Source organism: Bombus flavifrons, chromosome 12, assembly GCF_040668555.2.
Source record: "Bombus flavifrons isolate JBK064 chromosome 12, iyBomFlav1_principal, whole genome shotgun sequence".
NCBI classification, from domain to species: Eukaryota; Metazoa; Arthropoda; class Insecta; order Hymenoptera; family Apidae; genus Bombus; species Bombus flavifrons.
The window spans coordinates 10,339,354-10,359,862 of NC_138453.1; the positions used below are offsets into that span (position 1 = coordinate 10,339,354).

Genomic DNA, 20,509 nt, shown 5'->3' on the forward strand with positions numbered 1-20,509 from the left:
GATTTACGTATCACGTGACGAACAAAAGTATTGGCGCAGATCTTTCTCTAAGATTCCCTGGAATTCGGTAAAACGTACGGTTCTTTGTCGATTGTTTCTTTTTTTTTTTTTTTTTTGTAAAAGGAGGTAAAAGGTATATATATATGTAGAATAACATTTTTCGGTTACTGTTCCAGTTTGAAGACTAAGTGACTTTGAATATCATAATGCTACACCTTTAACTGGTAACTGTGATCATTTATCTTGTAAAATAAGACGCAGCAAGTACTTATTACAAGGTATTATTCTATTAATTACTTCATAAATATAAAGACGTTCGTGAAAGGATGAGGTAAATCTTAAGATCCGATAGTTATCGAAGTTATTAAAATCATAACTTCATCTGCCTGTTTCATGCGAGTAAAGTCACCGGTAACCGAGCAGCTCAAGATACGCAAAATCAGTATCGCGACACTGTATCTCATCAGAATCGTCGTACAAACGTTCCTATAAGCGGTACATGTACCATTGATATCTATCATACGCGTATCGCGATACACGGATCTCCGCGCGCAATTAACCTAACTCACGAAGCTCTTTGTAAATGCCTGTTGTACTTCGTTACGTTCGCGTGTTATATTTTTATTAAAATATGGAAGGTGTCCGTGGTGACGTGTGGGCGATGTTTAAAGAATCTCGTTGAATAACATCGAATGAGACGTCACATCGCTGCTTGGCACTGACAGTGGCGCAACTCGGACAATGTAAATTTCGAAAGAGAGGCTTTTTAAAATTCACGAAGGATCCTTCGTGAGTCGTTTCAACGACGTTATAAGGCTGACTTGACGCAAGATACGCCACTATTCGCGAAACCAGTATAATCTTCCACTTGTAGCGCCGTAAAACAGCCGAAGATGAGCGAATATCGCTATAAAACTGACACCAGATTGATGAAATAAGTTTGAAGAAATAATTTTCCCCTTTGACGCAAAACTGATGGAATGATAACGTTCTAAAATTACAATTACAATGTAAACTATACCAATTATGCCAAATTATAATAAGATTATATCACGATAAATATAGAAACATAACGCAGACCTCCTCTATCGAACGTAAGCAAATTCGAAACTGTTCGAGTTGTGCCGCTATCAACGCCAAGGGTCGATATGGGTTTCTATGAGCTTTTCTTCATTGCTTTTTAGATGCTGAAATATTACCTACGCTATACGCAATAGCTATCGATTCTTCAACCGAATTCAAATAGCATCGTTAAATACGTATTGCCATGGTCCACCTCGAGCATCTGCTAAACGTATCGTCGATTCGTCTACGTCGTTCCGGCATTGCCTCCTATCCGTGGTCCTTCGAGTCGCGCGACCTCCGCAGCGTAAATTGGCATTAGCGGGATTGGATTCGATCGCATTTTTAATAGGACCCACGGGGCGTTAATCCGCGCTAGTAATTTCGCTAGTGTAACGAAGCATTAGCGAGTACAAGTTTCTAGTTACGTAGGTTGGTACTGGTGGACGCGCGCGCCGGTAGGACGCATACTTGCACGGGCCATAATGCAAGCCCATTAAATGCTAGAATGACCCGTGGGCTTACAGGCCACTATGAGATGTTAATACGAACCGGTGGCAGAGAGCGAGCCGAGTTCCTTCTCGCACCACGGTTTACTCTCGTTCCTCCACCCCCACCACCCCTCTTCTCCCGCTCTCCAGAGTTTTCCGTTCCATCTCCGTACTTTCTTCGGCCACTCGCCTCTCCCTCTCGTCTCTCGCTACCCTTGTCCATGGACACGGTCTTTTATTTTATAGTTATGCAGCGAGGACACTTTTACTACGAGCACCCGCGAACGTTTCGTGGTTTCAGCACGCGAGCCCGGCTTTTATTGTCCTGCACTTTTTATCCGCGAACGCAACACCCTTTACTTAGAACGGAAGTCGAGCTCATAGCCACGATGCAGCACTGTGGTGGTCCCTCGTCTCGAAGACGCTGTAATATTTGCGTTACGATAAGCGAGCGTTTTCTTCCACTCTCAACATCGAGTCCCTTAAGGTCAGGATTATACTTAACTCGAATTCGAAAGGGTTAGGCTTCTTTCGTTCAACGATGCTTCTTTCATTTTGTCGGTACGTTCATTTCTGATCTCGTTGTCAGAAGGTTTGGTCGTTGCGTTACGTTCATTCGATTAACGTCAGTCTGAGCGACTAACGTTATCGGTATTCTTCAAAACGATCCAAGAAAACGACAAAACACTCGTTTAATTAAACGGAGAGATTGAAAACTCTGTGCTATGCAGGATGGGAACACGTGCCGTAACTTATCGTATATTTTAACCGCGGTCTTCGATCACGCGATTATTGTGATTATAAAATTAATATGATCATTACTCGGGACAATATTAATGGAAAGTGTAGCGAATAGCAGTTGTACGCGTTCCGAGCCTGATATCTTAGCTATAATAAAATTTGATCCATACCGGCTTCGTAACAAGGCGAACATTTACCAACGGCGATACGAGATCTACGCGGTGTCGCGACTACGTAACGATACATACGATACGAGGGGAAACAGCCTTCTGTATTTCGATTCAGGCTACTTTCGAGTAAGCAGCGATGCCCACTTTTGGGGCGTAGCCTAGAATATTTACGATATTACTCTGGCGTCGATGTTAACGCACTCGCAAAGGTAACTCGACGAAAGATAAATAGCTCGGTGAAAGGTAGCGAAGTACAGAGCGGTTTGCATCGAACGCGGTCACGGTTCGTTCGACGACCTACCGATCTACGATCGATGCGATATAATTGTACCTAACTGGAAATCCCGTGATAAATGCGATCCTTTTGTTAGCCGGATAATGCAGCAAGTTTTCTACGTTAAACCCATTGTTGTCACGATACAACGTTTGCTATACGTCATACGAGCCATCGAGAGCTTTCGTACACGAAGAACGTGCCCAAGCAATTACTTTTACGCGCCATTTTCGAACGATCGTTTAAGATTATTAATCGCACGATAATTTTCATCCGGACAGAGACAGCTTCTTCGAAGCGTGCCGATATTCGCTGTAAATAGTGTGGGACTGGGAATTCGTATGGATAACTGGGTGCGTGATAGTCGACCAGATCTTATTTTCATTTCGACGCAGATGATGGAGATCCGAGCGAATATTTATGCTTCAGATAGCTAGTAAAGAGCTGTTACCGTTTTTACCATTCTAGATGAATATAATATCTCGGTTTTGAGGAACAGAAGGATAAATTATTCGCAACATGACGTCTCAACGTGCATGTACTTACTTCCTTTCTCATCGCGTTACGTACAAAAAAATAGAACGCAACGTCTAAAAGTTGAAAGTTCCCGGACGATTTATCGTTAAGAAACGTACGGACACGCGTATACTATATGATCGAGAACTCGCTGTAAAATCCAACATCTCGACAATTCCGCCGTATTAATTCGAACGGGTCGGATAGGTCGAAGGAGCTTTTTTAAGAAAAGTTCACGTTTAGCAACAACCGGGCATCGATTTAACGCACAGACGTCCATAGACGAAGCATAGACTGTTATATCTTCCGTATCAGTGTAGATAAAATATTTTCGTGCTACCTGGCATGACTTGATTTAAGCGAGAGTCGCAGATACGCTTTCTCGACTCAACACGGCGGAATAGCGTTAAATAAAACGGTACTTACTTTGTGTAGAAGGCGCTGTTGCACTCGGAACAAACAAAGCTGCGTTTCCGTCCCAAACCTTCCGACCATCCCGACGATGTCGAAGCCGTGCACTCTTTCTGATGGGCGTTTAGGTCGGATCTCCTGGAAAAGGGCACGAGACACTTGGCACACGGAAACGGACGCTCTCCGGTGTGGCTTCTGATGTGATTCCGTAATGACACTTTCGTGAATGCCTTCTTGCAGACGGGGCAAGAATACTTCGCCAATGATTTGCCAGAGTTCTCGTCTTCGTTATCGTTTCGCACGATCCCGGCGTGAAGAGCTTCGTGGAAGATAAATTCCGCCTGAATGTTGGTCGAGAAGCTACAGCTGTTGCATTTCCATTCGCCTCTCGCGTCCGCTGTTTTCGTTTTATTCGATTCATCGTTTGAGTCATGGCACTTGTTTTCCCTCGTGTGCCTCGTCACGTCTTGCGAGAGGGCAAACAACGTACCGCATTTGGGACATCTGTAAACATCGATCAGGTACATGTACGATGGTTCGCGAAAATATTCCAACAATCGCAGAAATTTTTCATCAACGTGTCGCGCGTATTATACGAAACGTCTTGACACTTCGCGTCCTAATTATTAATTCCCACTGACTTTAGCATATCGTTGATTTTACCAGCTCGTTATATCGTTTCTGTCTACGGTATTGTCCGTTTTAACCGAAGCATCCCATCCAGAATGTTTTCATTTCTCGAAATACATACGCCAACGAAATATTTCAAGTTTTCCGTGTTTCCTACCATTCGAGTAACATCATATCGTACAGTTACGGTTTCTAGATAAAACTTTAGTCTCTTTCGACTTGGAAGTAAGAGGTAGAATATTTGAACTAAGGACTCTTGAATGCGTATTATCGCCACTTCGATTCTCTTACCTGTAACAAAGCTCGGGGTGACTATCGAGAAGGTGTGTCTTGTGCTCCGACAAATTCGTCTGCTTCTGCTTGCAATGAGGACACTGGCGAACCGTGGACGTCGACGGGCCTTCGTTGCTTTTCCGAGCCTTCACCATCTCCTTGTGACTGGACGTTCTTCGATGTAATACGGCTTCTCGAGCAGTGGCAAAGTTCATCGAGCAGAACGAACAGAAATAAGGCGTTGGCTGGGACGAATCGTTCGTCTCGTGTTTCTCGATCTTCGTGACGTGGGAAGACAACTGGTGACGCTGAAGTGCCACCAACGATCGAACTATTTGCGGGCACAGATTGCATTTGATTCGCTGTTGATATTCGTCCGTCGCGGTCAAACTCTCTTCGTGGCCGGTTTCCTTGATGTGCAATCGAAGTTGCAAATTATATCGGAATCGACGATCGCAACCGCCGCAAGTCAGAGCTCGCTGACGACCTATCCTGATCGGTACCGAGCCATTCATCATGGAAACAACGTCGCGATGACTCGAATCGACCAGATGCGCTTCCATCGTTTCGTTGTCCTCGCACCAAAAGTCGCAAGGAGTGCATCTGTAACTGCCGGTGATCTGGAAACAGAGATCGACGAGACGAGAAAATATCGTCGAGCATTTTTTAAATAAGTAGATTCTAGATAGAAACAGACAGAATTTATACGAAAGGAGTTCCATCGTACTCGTAAATCGAGATCGTAACGTAGAGAGAATACCTGGTCGAGCGTTTTTGCATGGAGATCGGATCGCCAATGACGCAGGAATGTTTCCTCCGTGTTACAGTAAAAACGACAAGAGAAACACTGAAAAGTGCACTGCCGAACCACATTCGCCATATTTTCTAGTAAAAAGCGACGCGCCCGTGGGCCGCAAGGATTTACACCTGCCACGCGGCAGTGATAATGAGAGAGCAAATGCTTGCCCATTTGCGTTCTTCTCACTCGGGCATGGCACATTTCGCAACAAAGTATTTCCTTTTCTCGTTTTCGCAAACTTTTCTTCGCTTCTTTCGTTTCCCCCACTTGTTTAGTTTTCTGTCAGACAAGCATATCCGTCAGTTTTCTACGTTCGTCTAAATTTCTCCCATATGTATTTATATATAGAGAGTGAAAAAAAAGACACGGGCACACAACTAAACGAGGTAACAAGAAGGAAAAAAGGAAAACATAATAAAAAGAAACCGAAGGAACTGAAAGAAGGAAAAAGGTAAAGGAAGTAGAGAAAGTTGGAACCGATGGAAGAAACAACGAGACGAAAGGATAAAGATCGAGATCGTTACCTGATTACGAGTCGATGATTTTTTCAGTGCGTGCAAGTTGGCGGCACGCGGCGGGCAAAGAACGCCATCGATTTCTCGGATGCTCCTTCTAGCGTGCAAATCAGAGAGAAGATGCCTGTTGTAGACCAATCGAGAGGCAAGTTTCCTGCCGCAAGGACTGCACCAATATCCTGATTCGATATCCGTTTGTGCGCCCGGTACCCATTTCCCTCGTGTGTGTCCTGGCGATGGTTGTCCGACGTTGCTCTTAGTCTCGTACTCTTCTGCCTTCTACGAGACGCCAGTGGAAATTTTTGAAAACCAGAGCTTTCGTTTGTAACGCTTCGTGGGCGTATTTTTAATACGCGTAACAGAAGGCTCGGAAAAGTTGATAGCAGAGAAATAGGCGCGACAGTTGCGCGTCTGATAAAACAATTTCGACGATTACGTACCTGCGAGGCGTCCGAGGGTCGCCACTTGCCCCCTGTATAAGTCGGCGGCGGATGTTCTTGATGTTCGTCTTCGGGCTCCACGTCGTCGTCCTGAAGTTGAGACATATTTTGAGGAAGATCGTCCAATTCTGGCTTCCATTTGCCACCGATGTGACCACGCGGTGGACGTTCTCGATCTTCCCCATCGTCAGACTCGAAGTAAGAGTCATCCTCCCCCAAATCTTCCTCCAATATATCGTCCTCAGAATCCTCGTCCTGTTGATATTCGTACTCGTATCTGGTCAGATCCTTGTTTTCGTTGTTCGACACCAGCTCGGCCAACATCGTGTATTCCAACCACGTTTGATGAGCCTGTTCGATCCTTTGCGATTCTTCCTGCCGTTTTCTATCCGACTGCTTGGATTCCTGAGACGTCATCAAACCTTCCAAGGAATTTTCCGGCTCGGGCTTCACCGAAAATCCACCGCTGTCGATGTTCGTGGCGACGTTGCTCATCGATTGACTTAATTTGTTTCGGTTGCTCGCAATCGTAGGCTTATTGGACGTGGACGGAACGATATCGGGAAATCCAACGAGGGATGGCATGCAGAGATGGTCGGTCGGGTTTTCGAGCTCCGAAACTCCGGGCAACATATTGTGAAGCTTCTCTTTTACCGGCGATTCGTCCGCGTCCACCTGCGATTTCTGACTTTTTTTCCTTTTGTCGTCTTTCTTGAACTTCCTACTTTCCTCGAGCAAACCGGATGCCTTTCGAGGATTCGACTTGGAGCTACTCTGTAGCTCCAGCGAACTGAAGAACGCGTCCGCGTTCAGTATCTCCGGATAGAAAACGGTGGTCGGCGAAGCGGGTGTCGTGGGTGATACCCGTACGGCTACGTTCTTGTCGTCCGGTGGCCGGCATCCGGATTGACGATGTCGTACGTAATTGTCGAGGCCGTGTATCGTCAGATGGCATTTGATGCAGAAGTGAGTGTCGTCGTCGTCCTCGTAACTTTCCATAGGTTATCCGTGTAGCCTGAAAACGTACGCTGTATGTACGAAATAACGAAACGAAATAAACGGCAACATTAAAGACATCGTGGCATTTTCCTTGCCGCGTCTAGTCGTATAACTAAAGTGAAACGCGAAATAGAAGAGAAAAGAGAAGAAAGAAAGAAAGCCGTGGGTATCCGTGAAGTAACTTTTTTTTTCCAAAGTTAAGCGAACAGTAGCATAGAAAGGAAGGAAGAGAACGCGTGAACGGGAATGGGAACGGGAACAGGTACGGGACTGGGAATGGGAACGAGGACGGGAACGATATCGATGGGACAACTGACGGACCGTGTATGGATTACGCGTAAAGGGCAGTGCATCGCGTAAGCGAACCGCACCGGGCAAATTGAAGGTCCGATATTCGCGGAACAGAAGGGAAACAAGTTGACGCTTCGTACGAGCTAGGGGTAGGAAGATCGGTCGATGCCGCTTGGCCGTTATTCGGACGACGACACTTCGCCTCCCAGTCCTGGCCGACCCTCCGCCGCCCTCTGCCTCCCTCTCCCGTCCTCCCCGGCCCGTTACCCACCCCTGCTTACTTCCAACCATCCACCGCCACCCCATTGCTACCTCCCTCCCTCCTCCGCCTCATCCTCTTCCTCCACTTCGTCCTCCTCCCTCGTCCGGACGCCCTCCGCTGCCTCTACCCCCGGCCTTGTTGCGCCCTTTCCGTTTCCCCTTTCCGAAGTCTGCGAACCGGCAGCGACCTCGTGGCTCCGTCTCCCTACACCCTGTCTCCCGTCTTTTCTCGTTCTCTCTCTCTATCTTTCTCTCAATCTCTCTCTCTCTCTCTCTCTTTCACTCTTTCTCTCGTCTCCTTCTCGTCTTATTAAACGGAGAAAACTACCAAATGAGATTTCCATCCGGCTCGAAACACGCTTCTCGCGACCTGATCGCTTAACGCGCGGATCTAGGCGGATCGTTTACTTTTGACGTGACTAAAATTCGATTTGTAACGAGATAGCGGAACTCTCGAGTTATAGGGAAAAGCTTGCCTCTTCGACGAACGCCTTTTCTTTTCGCGTCCTCCCTTTGGAACTGGTTGAAAGGAACGCGAGTCGATTCGTTCATTCATCGGAACGATACCACTCGTCGATCGATTATCCTCGATTATTCGACCGCGTGTACCATCGACCCGAACCTTTTTCTCTGGCATCCGTAACTCTAAAATCTGTAATCTGAAAATCTAAAATCTTTGGAAAAGCATGGACAAGTGGAATTTTCTTTTTCCAAACATCGTACCTTCGAAAGATCTTACCGCGTATACAGGTGCAACGAACGTGTGACGCAATCATTGGCCGCGATAGAACAAGCAAAGGCAAACGGAGCAGAGCAAACGCGTGCCAATTAAGTTTAGGATGGCCGTAGCATGTTAAATATTTGTCGAGCGGGGACAACCTCTCGAACAACGATATTAATTGTACGTCGTCGTGGGGAAGAGCGCGTACAACATGGACAAAGATGCGAACGACCCACGACACGGCAGAAGAGGACTAAATCGAGTGGACAGATCCGTCGAGATTTACGAGTGTTTGCCGGAAAAACAAGAAAGCCCGTTAATTGGCTAGCTGGTCGTGGACAGCATCGAGACGTCGATACGTCAATATAATATCCAACTTTGACATATCGCGCCGGAGACTTCGAACCAACCGATGGCCGCGTTAACGTTGATCGACGATCACCGATGACTAATCCCTTATTACCCATCGTGCTATGGGAAAAAGTACAGCGCACCTGCTACCAAGGAAACGCGGCTTTCCGTTCGATTCTCGCACGCGAAAAATAACCAGCCGTCGGTCTGGTTAAAAAGAACGCGAGGCCACTTTGCGATCTAACTGCAGACACGGGCAGGAAGTAGAGCCGCCGAAGGTGGAGGAGGGATGGATACTTGTTGAACGTACGAACTAGACGAATTCCCTCTGTAGCGATGCCATGCGAAGCTAAATTACACGTGCCGCATGCAACGTGAAACCGTACGATACTGCAACGAAGAACAACTATACATGTACGCGTATGTATATGCACGTACGTGTAGTCACAGTTTCAGATATATGGAAATCGCGACTTTCGTTTCGACGTTGTTTTCGAACGATGCGCGTCGTAATTATTACGTCGTGGATTCGTTTCGGAAGATGAATCGAACAGAAGCACGGTTTATAAACGGGATACGAAGCGTCCCCGTTCACGACGATTCCGATCGGTGTCGCTAATCCGATCGAAATGGTCGAGGGTGTCGTACGTCCCTTCGTTCCTCCATATCAACCGCAATTAACGGTAATCAGCGCACGAACCCTCGCGTACGAATTCGCTCGACGGACCGACCACCCTTCTCGCTCGTCTCTCTTGCCGAAATCGATCTTTAAAATACAGAGCAAATCCAATTTCACGATTTCGGCTAAACTTCGCTCTCCGTCTTTGCGCCGTAACGCGGACGGCTTCCGAGTCTATCGAACGAGATCGATTTTTCGTTCGACGTGGTAGCGCGGCATGGTCGCCTGTGATCTGCGACCTGCGTATCTACTTTCGTTCGATCTGTATATGAATACTCTTAGCGATCTTCGGTTAACGTGCATAATTGACACGGAGCAAGGACAGACGAGAACGCTTAAGAATCCGTAACGGAATGGCTAGAGACAGGGAGTCTTGTCGAAGATTTGCGAATCGAAAGGTCCGAAGAGCGTAGGTAGGCGAGATAGCCATGGACGAACGTCCGAGATAGGTAGAGCGCAAAGAGGTGGAGGTTGGTCTAGAAGGGAGATGGACCGGAGGTAGACGCAGGGGATGCAAGGTCCGGGGAATATTGAGCCGCTCCGTTAATGTTTATAACGACGTTAGACGTTGGTGTCCCCGGTAGCGCGTGTATAGGTGCCATAGGATAGCTAGGTGGCTTCGCCTACCCTCCAGCGTAGCCTCTGCTTCCTCCCTTCTCACCCTTTACATCCGCGTCTCTCATTCCCTCTTATTATCCTTCGCTCTTGTATCTTCTCCTTCTCCTTCACCGGCTTTCATTCGCTCTTTCTCTTTCTGCGTGTTCATGTGGCCACGGTCTCTATCTCACCCGTTCCCGTTCTTTCTTTCTCTTCGCGTCTGTCGCTCTCTTTCTCAGCGGTGGCACACAGCGGTAGTCGTAACAACGGTAGCAGCAGAGGTAGTGGCAGCGGCAGAGACAGAGGCAGAGGCAGAGGCAGAGGCAGAGACAGAGGCAGAGGCAGAGGCAGAAGCAGAGGCAACGGCAGGACAGGAACTGACATAAGCGCACGAGTGTGTATGTAGAGCACGTACTCGGGGGCTCTCCAGTTCGACGGAGTAGGCGGAGGCGGGTGGATGGGTGGGTGGTTGGGTGGTCGTGGGGACCTCTCGGTCGAGAGTATGGGTTGCGGGTGGTGGACGGGTGGATATAGCGCGGAGGGTGAGTATGTCGGTGGGTCGACGAGGAAGAGGAGAAGGGGAGGGCTGCATCCTAGCAATGGGACGAGGGAGCCTCTGTCTAATCGATGCCGCGGCGGTGCGCGCTCGCCCCGCTGGCTATTACGCACCTTAATGTCCTTTTCCCTCGCCTCCCCCCCGCGCCAACCAACCCCCGGTCTCTACCTCCTCTTCCACCTTCGACGCTGCTATCCCCTCGACCGCTTCGCTGCCTAGCCACCTTCCTCGTCTCGCCAGCCTTTCTTCGTTTCTGCTTCTCTTTCTCGCCACCATCCTCTACGCTCTCTTCCCTTTCTCCTTTCCGCCACCTTTCTCTCCACGTTTCCCTCTTTCTCCCGCCACCTGGTTCTCTCGAACACCGAGAGGCGGCCATGACACGTGTCAATCTACCGCAGACGCCCGATCGATACCGACGGACCTCGGCTTCTCTCTGCGCTCCTCCACCTCTTTCTTCGCCCTATCGTCGACAACCACCCCATCCTCGTCCACCTAACCACCCCATACCACCCCACCCTCTTCGTCAACCAGCTCGCACGGCCAACTCTCGCCAACCCCCCCTCCCCTCCTCTTCGCCTGTCCCTCGCGACCCCTTACGACCACGCGCCACACTCCCTATACCGAACCTTCTGCGAATGCTGCCGCTGCTATACACGCTGACGCCAACCCTCGACCCATGACCCGTTCTGCCACCGTCACGGAGAGAATCGCGCTTATTTCGACTACAAAGGAGATTTCGTTTCCGAGACTTTGCCAATCGCAGCCGGCAAACGCCAGCCAACCATTCGACGCCCTGTTCCGTCAACCTTGCCGAAGAAACCTGTCTTTCTTCCATGTCGTCGCGACTCTGTCCCGAGAATCTTCCCAACTTTATCCAACCAGCGATCTCTCTTTCGATTTCATCGAATTCCGATGCTGTCTGGCGGATCTCCATCATTTTTACCCGCCGACTTTTCACGCTCCTTAAGACGGCCTCGTTCTTCGTTCGATTTCGCGTATCGTCCACCAGCGCGGAATACGCGCAACGGAGATCTTGGCACAGCGAATCAGTCGCTTTGCTCGAGATTCGTCAGCCCGCCGTTAATCGTCGACTCTGCTCTTCGTTCGCCATCGGAATCAGTTCGAAAAGCTTCGTGCGTACGTTCCATTTATCTAAATTTGCTTCTTCTTGTTTAAATCCTCCAACTATCGTAACACGGTCCGGTGGCAAAAACAACGTCGACGATACGCGGTGGGCGATTCGCGTCGGCTCACGCGACTCGATTACGCGTTTCGCGTAATATACTCTAATAAAAGGAAGGATATTTCGTTGGGAAATGTACATGTATATATATATTCTCATACGTATTCTCCTATGTGTATACGGATTCCGCGAAGTGTCAACACGTCCAATGTACGAGCGACTTTTTTTCCACGTACGAGAGCCTATATGTTTTCCATATGCGTTATTTGACGATAATAGCTGCAGGATATTGGACGGTAAGGAGCGTGTATTCGTCGGGAACGCGAAACGTTTTCGATAGCCGATAATTCACGAATCGAACCGGAGCCGATTTCGTTACGTTAGCAACGCGTAAAGTTTATCGGGCTCGTAAAATTTCAACGAGCGCGGAAATATGCGAGCACTACGAGGAAAGAACGTTAAAGTACGATCGTATGCGTCTCGTGCCGCGCTAGGTTTTGCGGGACGTTGATATTTCGATCGACGATAACGGGCTGATGTATCCTTCGCTAGAAATAATGCATCGCGAAACCATCAGAGAATGCGCGGACTTTGATCGGCATGAAAAAACGCAGACACGAGTATAGCGCGAAACATTCGTAATTCGATTGACCGTGGGGGGTTCGTCTGTGATTTCTCCGCGTTAAAACACGAAAAGAAATTATTTTCAAACAAGTGGTGCCTGGTCAGCGATCGTCTCGTCTGGCAGTGGATTCTAATCGTCTATTGGCCGAGTTATTTTCGAAACTGCGAAGCTTAACTTCGTTTCGGACAGGTCTTGGTTGCGGTATTACCCCTTCGAACAAGACGAATCTTGTCCCTCTGTTCTCGTACAATCTCTCTGCCTTTGCCTCCCTTTGACGTGTTTCTCTTTCTTCCGTTCCGTCTATGTGTCCTCTTTTACCCGTTTTATTCTTGTCGGCTGACCTACGCGTGGAAACCGAGCTTTCAGAGAAACCGGAAAGGAACCTTCTACCTTTGTTTTCAGAGGTAATCCGATAAAAGAATAAAACGTCGAGATCATGTTCAAGCGCTATAGGGTACCGTTTGGCTTATTCGTTCACTTAGCCCCCTTCCTTCTTATCGGACGTTTCTAACGACATCATTTTACGAAACGAAATGCGATTAATCGGTACAAGCCACTCGGTTCTCTCAATGGAATAATTCGGCGAGAAAAAGGTACGGAAAGTTGACGCTAACATTGATACGCTATCTTGTACACGTGACTTTTTACAGGCTTCAAGAACGTAGCTTTGATAGTGTACGTGTATCATTAAACTGAACAGTACGTTTCACGTATTCATCGTGGTCGCGTGCCGGATCCAAGTCCACGTGAGGCAAATAGCGAAAGTTCTGCTAAATGCGACTTAACGTCATTTGTAATTGTTACGAAGGAAAACGTTCGAAGGCTCTGTATTGTCAACAAAATAAAGATGTGCGTGCACCAAGTATAAGAAATGTACCTTTAAATTCTATGTTACAGAGTCGAATGCAGATCCAATTTTTCATATTACGAGTAAGCGTTCCTCTATTTATACGCTCACCGTTGTAGGTGTCGAGGTTTACGAAATACGCGTTGCAAAGAACAAAAGGAACACCAACTGAAAAACAGTTTCTTCGACATACAGTTCAACTACTTTTAGATCAAACTTTGATTCGTTCTAATTTTTATACTCTGTAACCTTTCGCTTTCCAGAATTTCGACTGTTTTAATTTCGAGTTCGTTGCGTGATCTTTAAACAGTTTCGGCAGATATCGAATTCTCTTCCAGCAAAATCATCGACTTCGCTTTAAAACGAGTTCGCCATCGGCGTTGCATGCACTGTCGATTACGAGTTAATATTTGTTTAGAAAAACACTAGACGATAAAAACAAGAGAAAATTAGTACATATCGGTTGTGCTAATACTTGTGATCGGCAATGTCAATGCGACGTTTCCAGATAAATTTAGATTTAATTCTATGCAACGAAACAAACGAGTACAGCTACGTATAATCGACGTGCTTGATGGTTAAAACGAAAAATTCCCAACGATTAGCGTTCGCGATCGAAGCCTATCGTATCGTTAAATGTATCGTGCAATCGTGCGTGATGAACCTTTTGTCCCAATTTACCGTAGTAGCGATCGTGTTAACATCGTTTGAGCGATCAGTAGGCGGAAAAGTGGTGCTAATGCGTAAAGCGTATCATTTGCTAAATGTATAAACACGCTTCGAGATGTCAGAAACTGTGAGAAGATGGACGATAGTGGGCCACCGTAGATAGTTGGGAAAAGCGGTGTATACGGTGCTTTATTTTACGAGCTGCACTTATTTCGGGTCCCGCGGGGAACTGACTGTACAAAATGAGCAAACGTACACGGTGGACTTGTGCACTGACCCACATTGTCGTTGCATAACGGGACGTCTTTCGAAATATTCGCAAGTTTAGTGCTTTTGGTCTCGTCCACCGACGACAGGAACGCTCGTAAATGGAACCCCCGCAGTCACCGAGAGACACAAACGCAACTGACGCTTACCACGCGCGTGAAAGCATCGTTTCTCCGATTGTCGAATTCACCATCCCTCCTGTTCCAACCGACGAAAATTATCTTAACGATGCTTGACCGGTAAATAAATGTTCTCAAATATATATATATAACAATAGAGGTTATTATAGTAAAAGAGGTGGACACGTTGAACGTGTTTAATCATTCGGAGAATTTGATTTAACAAGTAACATTTAACAAGTATGTACTATCGATGTAGGAAATTGGTACAAGTGACATTCGACGGTACTTTCACGATAATCCTTAATTTTAGGACGTTTACGTTCGCAAATATTGGAACAGCTTTACGATAGCGCATCGCGATAAGCTGAAATCTCCTTTAACGTGGATTCTGGAATAAAGAAAGAGATTCGCAACAAAACTACTCGATGGAAACGTCACCTAATAAACGATCTCGTAAACGTCGGACCGCGAATGTCGGCGGCGTTGAATTGGTCTGACGCGCGTAGAAACGACACGATCGCTTCGCAACCCCAGAACAAAAACGGCACCACGATCGTCGAAATAAAATACTTTTTATGACAGTCGCCGCCGCTCCGAATCCCTAACACCATTGGCGTAAAACTCGGGCGTGACAATTGCCACGAATATCCGCAGCTCCTTGAAGAAATTCTTTTCGATATATAGACGCAGCGCCCTCTCAACGATACAAACGCTGGAACAATTGAATCGACCGACTGACGAAGCTTATGAGGCAGCAGAATTTCGAAATTTCATCGGATCCCTTTAATCGATCCATCACTCGACGAACTAAGCTCGAATTTCTACGGATTAGGTTCTACGCGGATGAGTTCGACGCGGATCGAGCGACGTAGAAGGGGCCGGCTACCAAAGGCGACGAAGGATACTATTTTTGAAACTACGAAGAACGATTCTCACAAAAGGAAGGAACGAGTTAATTTCGCTACCGTGAGGACAAACATTTTTCTTAAAAAAAAAAAAAAAAAAAAAAAAAAAATAGCAGAAACACGCTCTTAGGCAAAATACAAGGTATACACAGTTTTGTAAAAAGCGGAGGTAGAAAGGTCCGACGAAGGACGAACGTTGAATTGGCAGTAAATCGGGTGCAGTTTTAATTGACAGGAATGTTTAGCGGTAATGAACGCAAGGTGGAAGGAGTTGGAATAAATTGAAGATAGGAAGAGGACAGCTGGTACGATGGCAACGGGAACGAGAACGGCAACGGCAACGGCGACCGACAATGTTAGTGGCAGTGGTGACGGTGGCGGTGGCGGCAACGGCAGCAACGACGGCAGCTACGACGGCAGCATCGGTAGCAGGAACGGCAGAAGAAGAACAGCGCAGCGCCAGGACCGCGACTAGATAGAGACACAGCGGCAGGAGCATAAACATCCCGGTGGCGGCAGTGGTGGTGGCGGCGACGTCGGCGGCGGCGGTGACGGCGGTGGTGGCGGAGGCGGCGGGGGCAGCGCGCACGTTCCACACCGTGGGCGTCGCCATCGAGTTCCTACCACAACGGCAGGGGTGTTCTATGACGCTATAGATCATGCGGGCTCCGCCTGGTAGGCGGGCACAACCTGGTAGTTGGTACGCCAATGCTCTTTTCCCCTCGGCTCCGCCAACCTTGGCAGCGCCGCCACCGGTGCCCGCCAAAACGATCTCCGCTCACCAACTATCTATAGCCTGACGGACTCGTATCCTTCGACCTCCTTCCGATTCTTTTCCAACTCAAATCTTCGCCCCGAATTATCGTAAAATATTCCCGGACGGGGGTAACGTTCGTCCTTACTACAGTGACGGATCGAAACCTTTCGAGGAACCGAGCACTTTTCCGAAAAACAGACACGATCATAACTGCGATACCCTAGCCTCCGAACTTGTAAAACGACCGCCTTTCTCGTTCCTTCGTGGAAAGAGGTTTACGCTTTTTCGAGGTTGAGAATAGGAAAATGGGAAGGCTAGTTCTGAAACACCGATTCGCTATGCTAACCGTACGCTTCGCGGGGTAAAAGTGTTCCAAGCTGTGGCACTTTCTTTTGTTAAGAATCATTAGGCATGTATTTGTTTATATCGGAAAGGTTAGAACGATCAGAGATTTGAGATGGACTATTACTATTAGACGGTGGAAAAAATTTGCGTCACACGAAAGTACACGATGTCGTTAGAATTCAATCTTCGAGCACGTTAGTCGATTTCATATCGATACGTCGATTTTGTTTGCAGTTACACACGCATCGATATCGAGTCACGTTATTAATATCGCTTCAACGTTAAATCGAAAACGAATCGTTTTTACATATACGTATCCAAAGTTATTGTCGTTAGATGTACTATTATTAGCGTTGTAACGTGTTTATCTTTCGTTTTCTCTAATCTGTCAAACGTTCTTATCCACGTTATATACGCTCTAGAAATACGATCGAATACACGACGTTCGTTCAACTTTTGAGGTTAGCTTCGAAGATTCCTCGATATCGATTTAATCGCGAAGTGCAAACGAATTCGCGATGAAATATATCGTACTTTGATAAAAGACAATTGTTACGACGCACTCACCGAACTCTGCGTGAAGATCAGCGATCTGAAAGGGTTGAAATTGTCGAGAAACTCGTAGGTGTGGCTCCGTGACGCCGTAGTACGATGGCAAGCTACATCGTGAGGCAGCGCCTCTGGCGGCGGAAACAAAAGTCACTCGTACAGAGCGGTTCTCCCCTCTCGCGGTTTGGAGCGGGGCCGAGGTGGTTAGGGACCCCGCCTCCTTTCTCGACCATCTCTTACGCGCGCGAGCGCAACGTCAGTCCCTCGGGCCCATCGACGAACTTTCGTCGCACCTTTCCGGTCATTCGCGAATCGTTGCTCTTTTTTTTTTCCACGAAAGAGAGGTCGCATAGCGAGATAAAGGAAAACGCGTTTGTGGCAATGTGCGATCACGTTGAAGCAGTGAGTGCATCCAGCGACGTGGAGTGGTTGTCATTGCGCCGCCGCTAACCTCTCTACCAGCCCCTTGGCCGTTATTGCCGCGGTGTCGAATCGACAAGTAGCCGAAGAAAACCGACGGTTGCGGAGAATCGTCTCTCTGATTTCGTCCGTCCATCCGTGTGTACGTTTTCCGCCTGCACCGCGAACCTCTCGTTTTTGTCTCCATTTTGTCACTGGCGTCGCGTCGATTATTCGATTCGACTGTAACTTTCGATAATCGTTCGGTTTTCCGCGAGCCGCGTATCGGTCGGTAAGGTGAACGCGGACGCGAACGCGAGTATACAGCATGGAAGAAGTGAAAAAAGAAGTCGGCGAAGAGAGGGCAAGAGGCAAAGCATAGCAAGGAAGAGCTGGCAAGCGAGGAAACGAGAACGAGTGGAGGAGACGAGAGGGAAAGAGGACTACTACTCCTGGGGCCCCCCACCACGCGGGCTGCCGCCGCGACGCCAGTCCGTAGTCAGTCAGCGCTGGACCGCCGCCCGCTCGATTTCGCGATCCACGAACGACGGTAGCCACCACTTCCACCTCCACCTCCTCCTCCACCTCCGCTTCTTTTCTCTTTACCTTGCTCACGTTCTTGCCCTCTACCCCTGCATTCTTTCTCGCTCTGTCCCACGCTCCTCCTTTTTTTATTTTACCTTCTTCGTTTCTCTCTTCATCGATATCCATCCGCGTTTCTTCTTCGTCTCTCTCTGTCTCTGTCTGTCTGTCTCTCTCTCTCTTTCTCTTTCTCTCTCTTTCACTCACTATCTTTATCTTTCTCGGCACTTTTCGCGATCCTCTTCTCTTTCTGTTCCTCTTTTCCACCCTTGCGCTTTCAATTGGTCTCCGAGGTATACACACTCAGAAACGAGCACGCACACAGATGCGATCGCGTATCGGTTTCTCCCCTTGTTTCTCTTGCTCTTTTCCATTTTCCTCTGTCGAGCGAGCTTTCGCTAGCTCCGTACGTACGAACGTAAGTACGTACGGCGGAGTGTCGTGCGCGCGTCCCGAGTGGATGCAAGGCGTCGTCGCGAGGCACACGTCCCGATAGATAAGTTATCGCGCGATCGTCGAAATTCTAGATCCTCCAGCGGAGGATCGGATTTCGCGCAGCAACGGCTCGTTCCTCCGTCTTCGAGAGCCGCGCGTCCCGACCTTCTTCTTTCATCGTCACCGCTGCAACTTTTCGAAAGACGCGCAAAGTGAACCCGCGAGTATCTGCCAGTGACACGGAGTCGGTCGACGATAACGCGTGAACACGTTCAAAGTGCGGAGTCGACGTTCGTTTCGTGCCGTTTCTTCCTCGATGATACACGCGGAGGAACGAACGATCGCTTTCCGATCGTTTTGGTGTCTCCCTCGCGACGCGCAACTTCCAGAAGACGCCACGTTTCTCACGTTTGTCTTGGATCTTCCGTAGGTGCGGCATACCCGACGTCCTTGTAACCTTCGTTCGAGCAAGCGTTCCCGTATTTTCAAACAGTGAAGTATACTGGAAGTTGCAAAAAATCGTGCCTCGTCGATTTTCCTCGATCGCGATACGGCAGTGATGTACACACGATAATAATCACGCTTGGTGATCGCAAGATCCAGATTGAGAGTGAGCTGATAGCGTATGGATCACGAAACTTGGCGACTTTCTGGGCTGTTCAAGTGTAAACAGTGCGCGACATTCCGTGAATCTAACTACAATACCGAAACTAGAAAATATTTTGCTCGTATACGATCTAGCCGATAATAGTTGCGTTCTTCGTGGTTACGTAGTAGTGTATACGGGCACCGATATAGGTGTGGTTTCCTCGTAAGAGAAAGAAACAAATCGGAGGACGAGAATGACACCGATCGTCGATGCATCGATCGCAACAACGAAACGATCTATGGAAATGGCGATGAGGTAGTGCTCGTTGCGTAGACGCGTGTGGGTGACTGTAGTGCATAGAAAAGGGGAAACTTGGAACAGTTTCCCGCGGAAGATCTACGCCGGATCTTCGAGTGAGATCGCGACACACGACCGTCACATGTTTGGGTTCCGATCGACTGCGTTTAACGAGCGAAGACCTGGAGGCCACAGAGAGAATCGAGCATCCCCGAAGGACGCAGATGCCCCGAAGGAAACAGCACGCTCCACAACGTATGAAATGTAAGTGAAATATTTCTTCGTATCGTATCCTTATCGGCGAGAAAGGGCCCCGAAACGATGAACTCTGACCAGCTGAGAAAATAAATTTTCAACGGAGGTAGCGTTAGGGTGTCGATAGTTTGGTAAAAAAAAAAAAATTCCGTGAAAGCAAAAGGCACGTTGTCTCGAGGAACAGTTTTGAAAATCTCCAGATTCGACGTTCGTTCGTTGTTATTTTCCTGCGTAGTGCACGCGAGACCACGTGGAAGCACGTCGCTCGATAGTACTACGAGTCGTTTTTCCGAGTAATTTCACGCGCGTATTCGTCCTCTGGGTAAAACGACGTTTTTCTCACGACCAGGGAAGCTCGCTAATGAAGAAATAAATTTCATCGATTCCACGCGTTCCTCGTTTTCTTCGATTCCGTAATCGACCGCTGTATTATTTATTCCCATGACGCGTCTAAATTATTTTATCGAGTTGTTCGCGACGCATACGTTAAACATCTTTACGCATCGGTTAATCTAAACTGACTATAAAGTCGGAGGAAAATTTTATCTTGACTCGTAGTATGCCGTTCGTTGAAATTATAACGTTAAATCCGTCCCTCTCGTCCTCCAGTATCTAAGGAGTTTCGAACGTATCCGTTTACACGGAAACAACGTAAATTATCTGGCGTGTAGCGAACAGGCATGCGAGCGTAATACTCTTGCAAATCTTCATTTTCTTTTACGAAACGATCATCGAATAGTACCGAAACCGCTCAAAGTAATAATCCTCCTTTATAAATTACCGTTCTTTACGTGACATTTATGTATGGTATATGTATACGAGAAGATTCTAACGGACGATTAATTCATAAAGTTTGAGAATGTTTTTCTGAAACAAACAAAGACACGGTACAGTGTGTGTGACAAA

At 47.7% G+C, this 20,509-nt stretch overlaps 2 protein-coding genes across 5 annotated transcripts in view; one reads left to right on the forward strand and one right to left on the reverse strand.

Annotated features, from left to right (window-relative positions):
* LOC138185838 (zinc finger protein 845) overlaps positions 1-17,195 on the reverse strand; it is a 35,381-nt gene extending 18,186 nt beyond the window's left edge. The window contains exons 1-6 of the mRNA XM_069125133.1: positions 17,065-17,195; positions 6,323-7,337; positions 5,892-6,161; positions 5,329-5,646; positions 4,587-5,188; positions 3,681-4,169 (exon numbers count right to left, since the gene is read on the reverse strand). Of these exons, the coding sequence (XP_068981234.1) occupies positions 3,681-4,169; positions 4,587-5,188; positions 5,329-5,646; positions 5,892-6,161; positions 6,323-7,321 (2,678 nt within the window). The 5' untranslated portion in view covers positions 7,322-7,337; positions 17,065-17,195. The remainder of the gene's footprint in view (positions 1-3,680; positions 4,170-4,586; positions 5,189-5,328; positions 5,647-5,891; positions 6,162-6,322; positions 7,338-17,064) is intronic.
* A 104-nt stretch (positions 17,196-17,299) lies between these two features.
* The window catches only part of tio (zinc finger domain-containing protein tiptop), a 90,334-nt gene continuing 87,124 nt past the window's right edge, over positions 17,300-20,509 (forward strand). The window contains exons 1-2 of one of the 4 annotated variants that reach the window (XM_069125128.1): positions 17,300-17,448; positions 18,893-19,612. Coding sequence is in view for 1 of the 4 variants with exons in the window: in XM_069125130.1 (XP_068981231.1) it covers positions 19,573-19,612 (40 nt within the window). In the remaining 3 variants the exon portion in view is untranslated. Of the gene's footprint in view, positions 19,613-20,509 lie in introns of all 4 variants that reach the window. The other 3 variants (XM_069125127.1, XM_069125126.1, XM_069125130.1) reach the window with 3 other exon arrangements.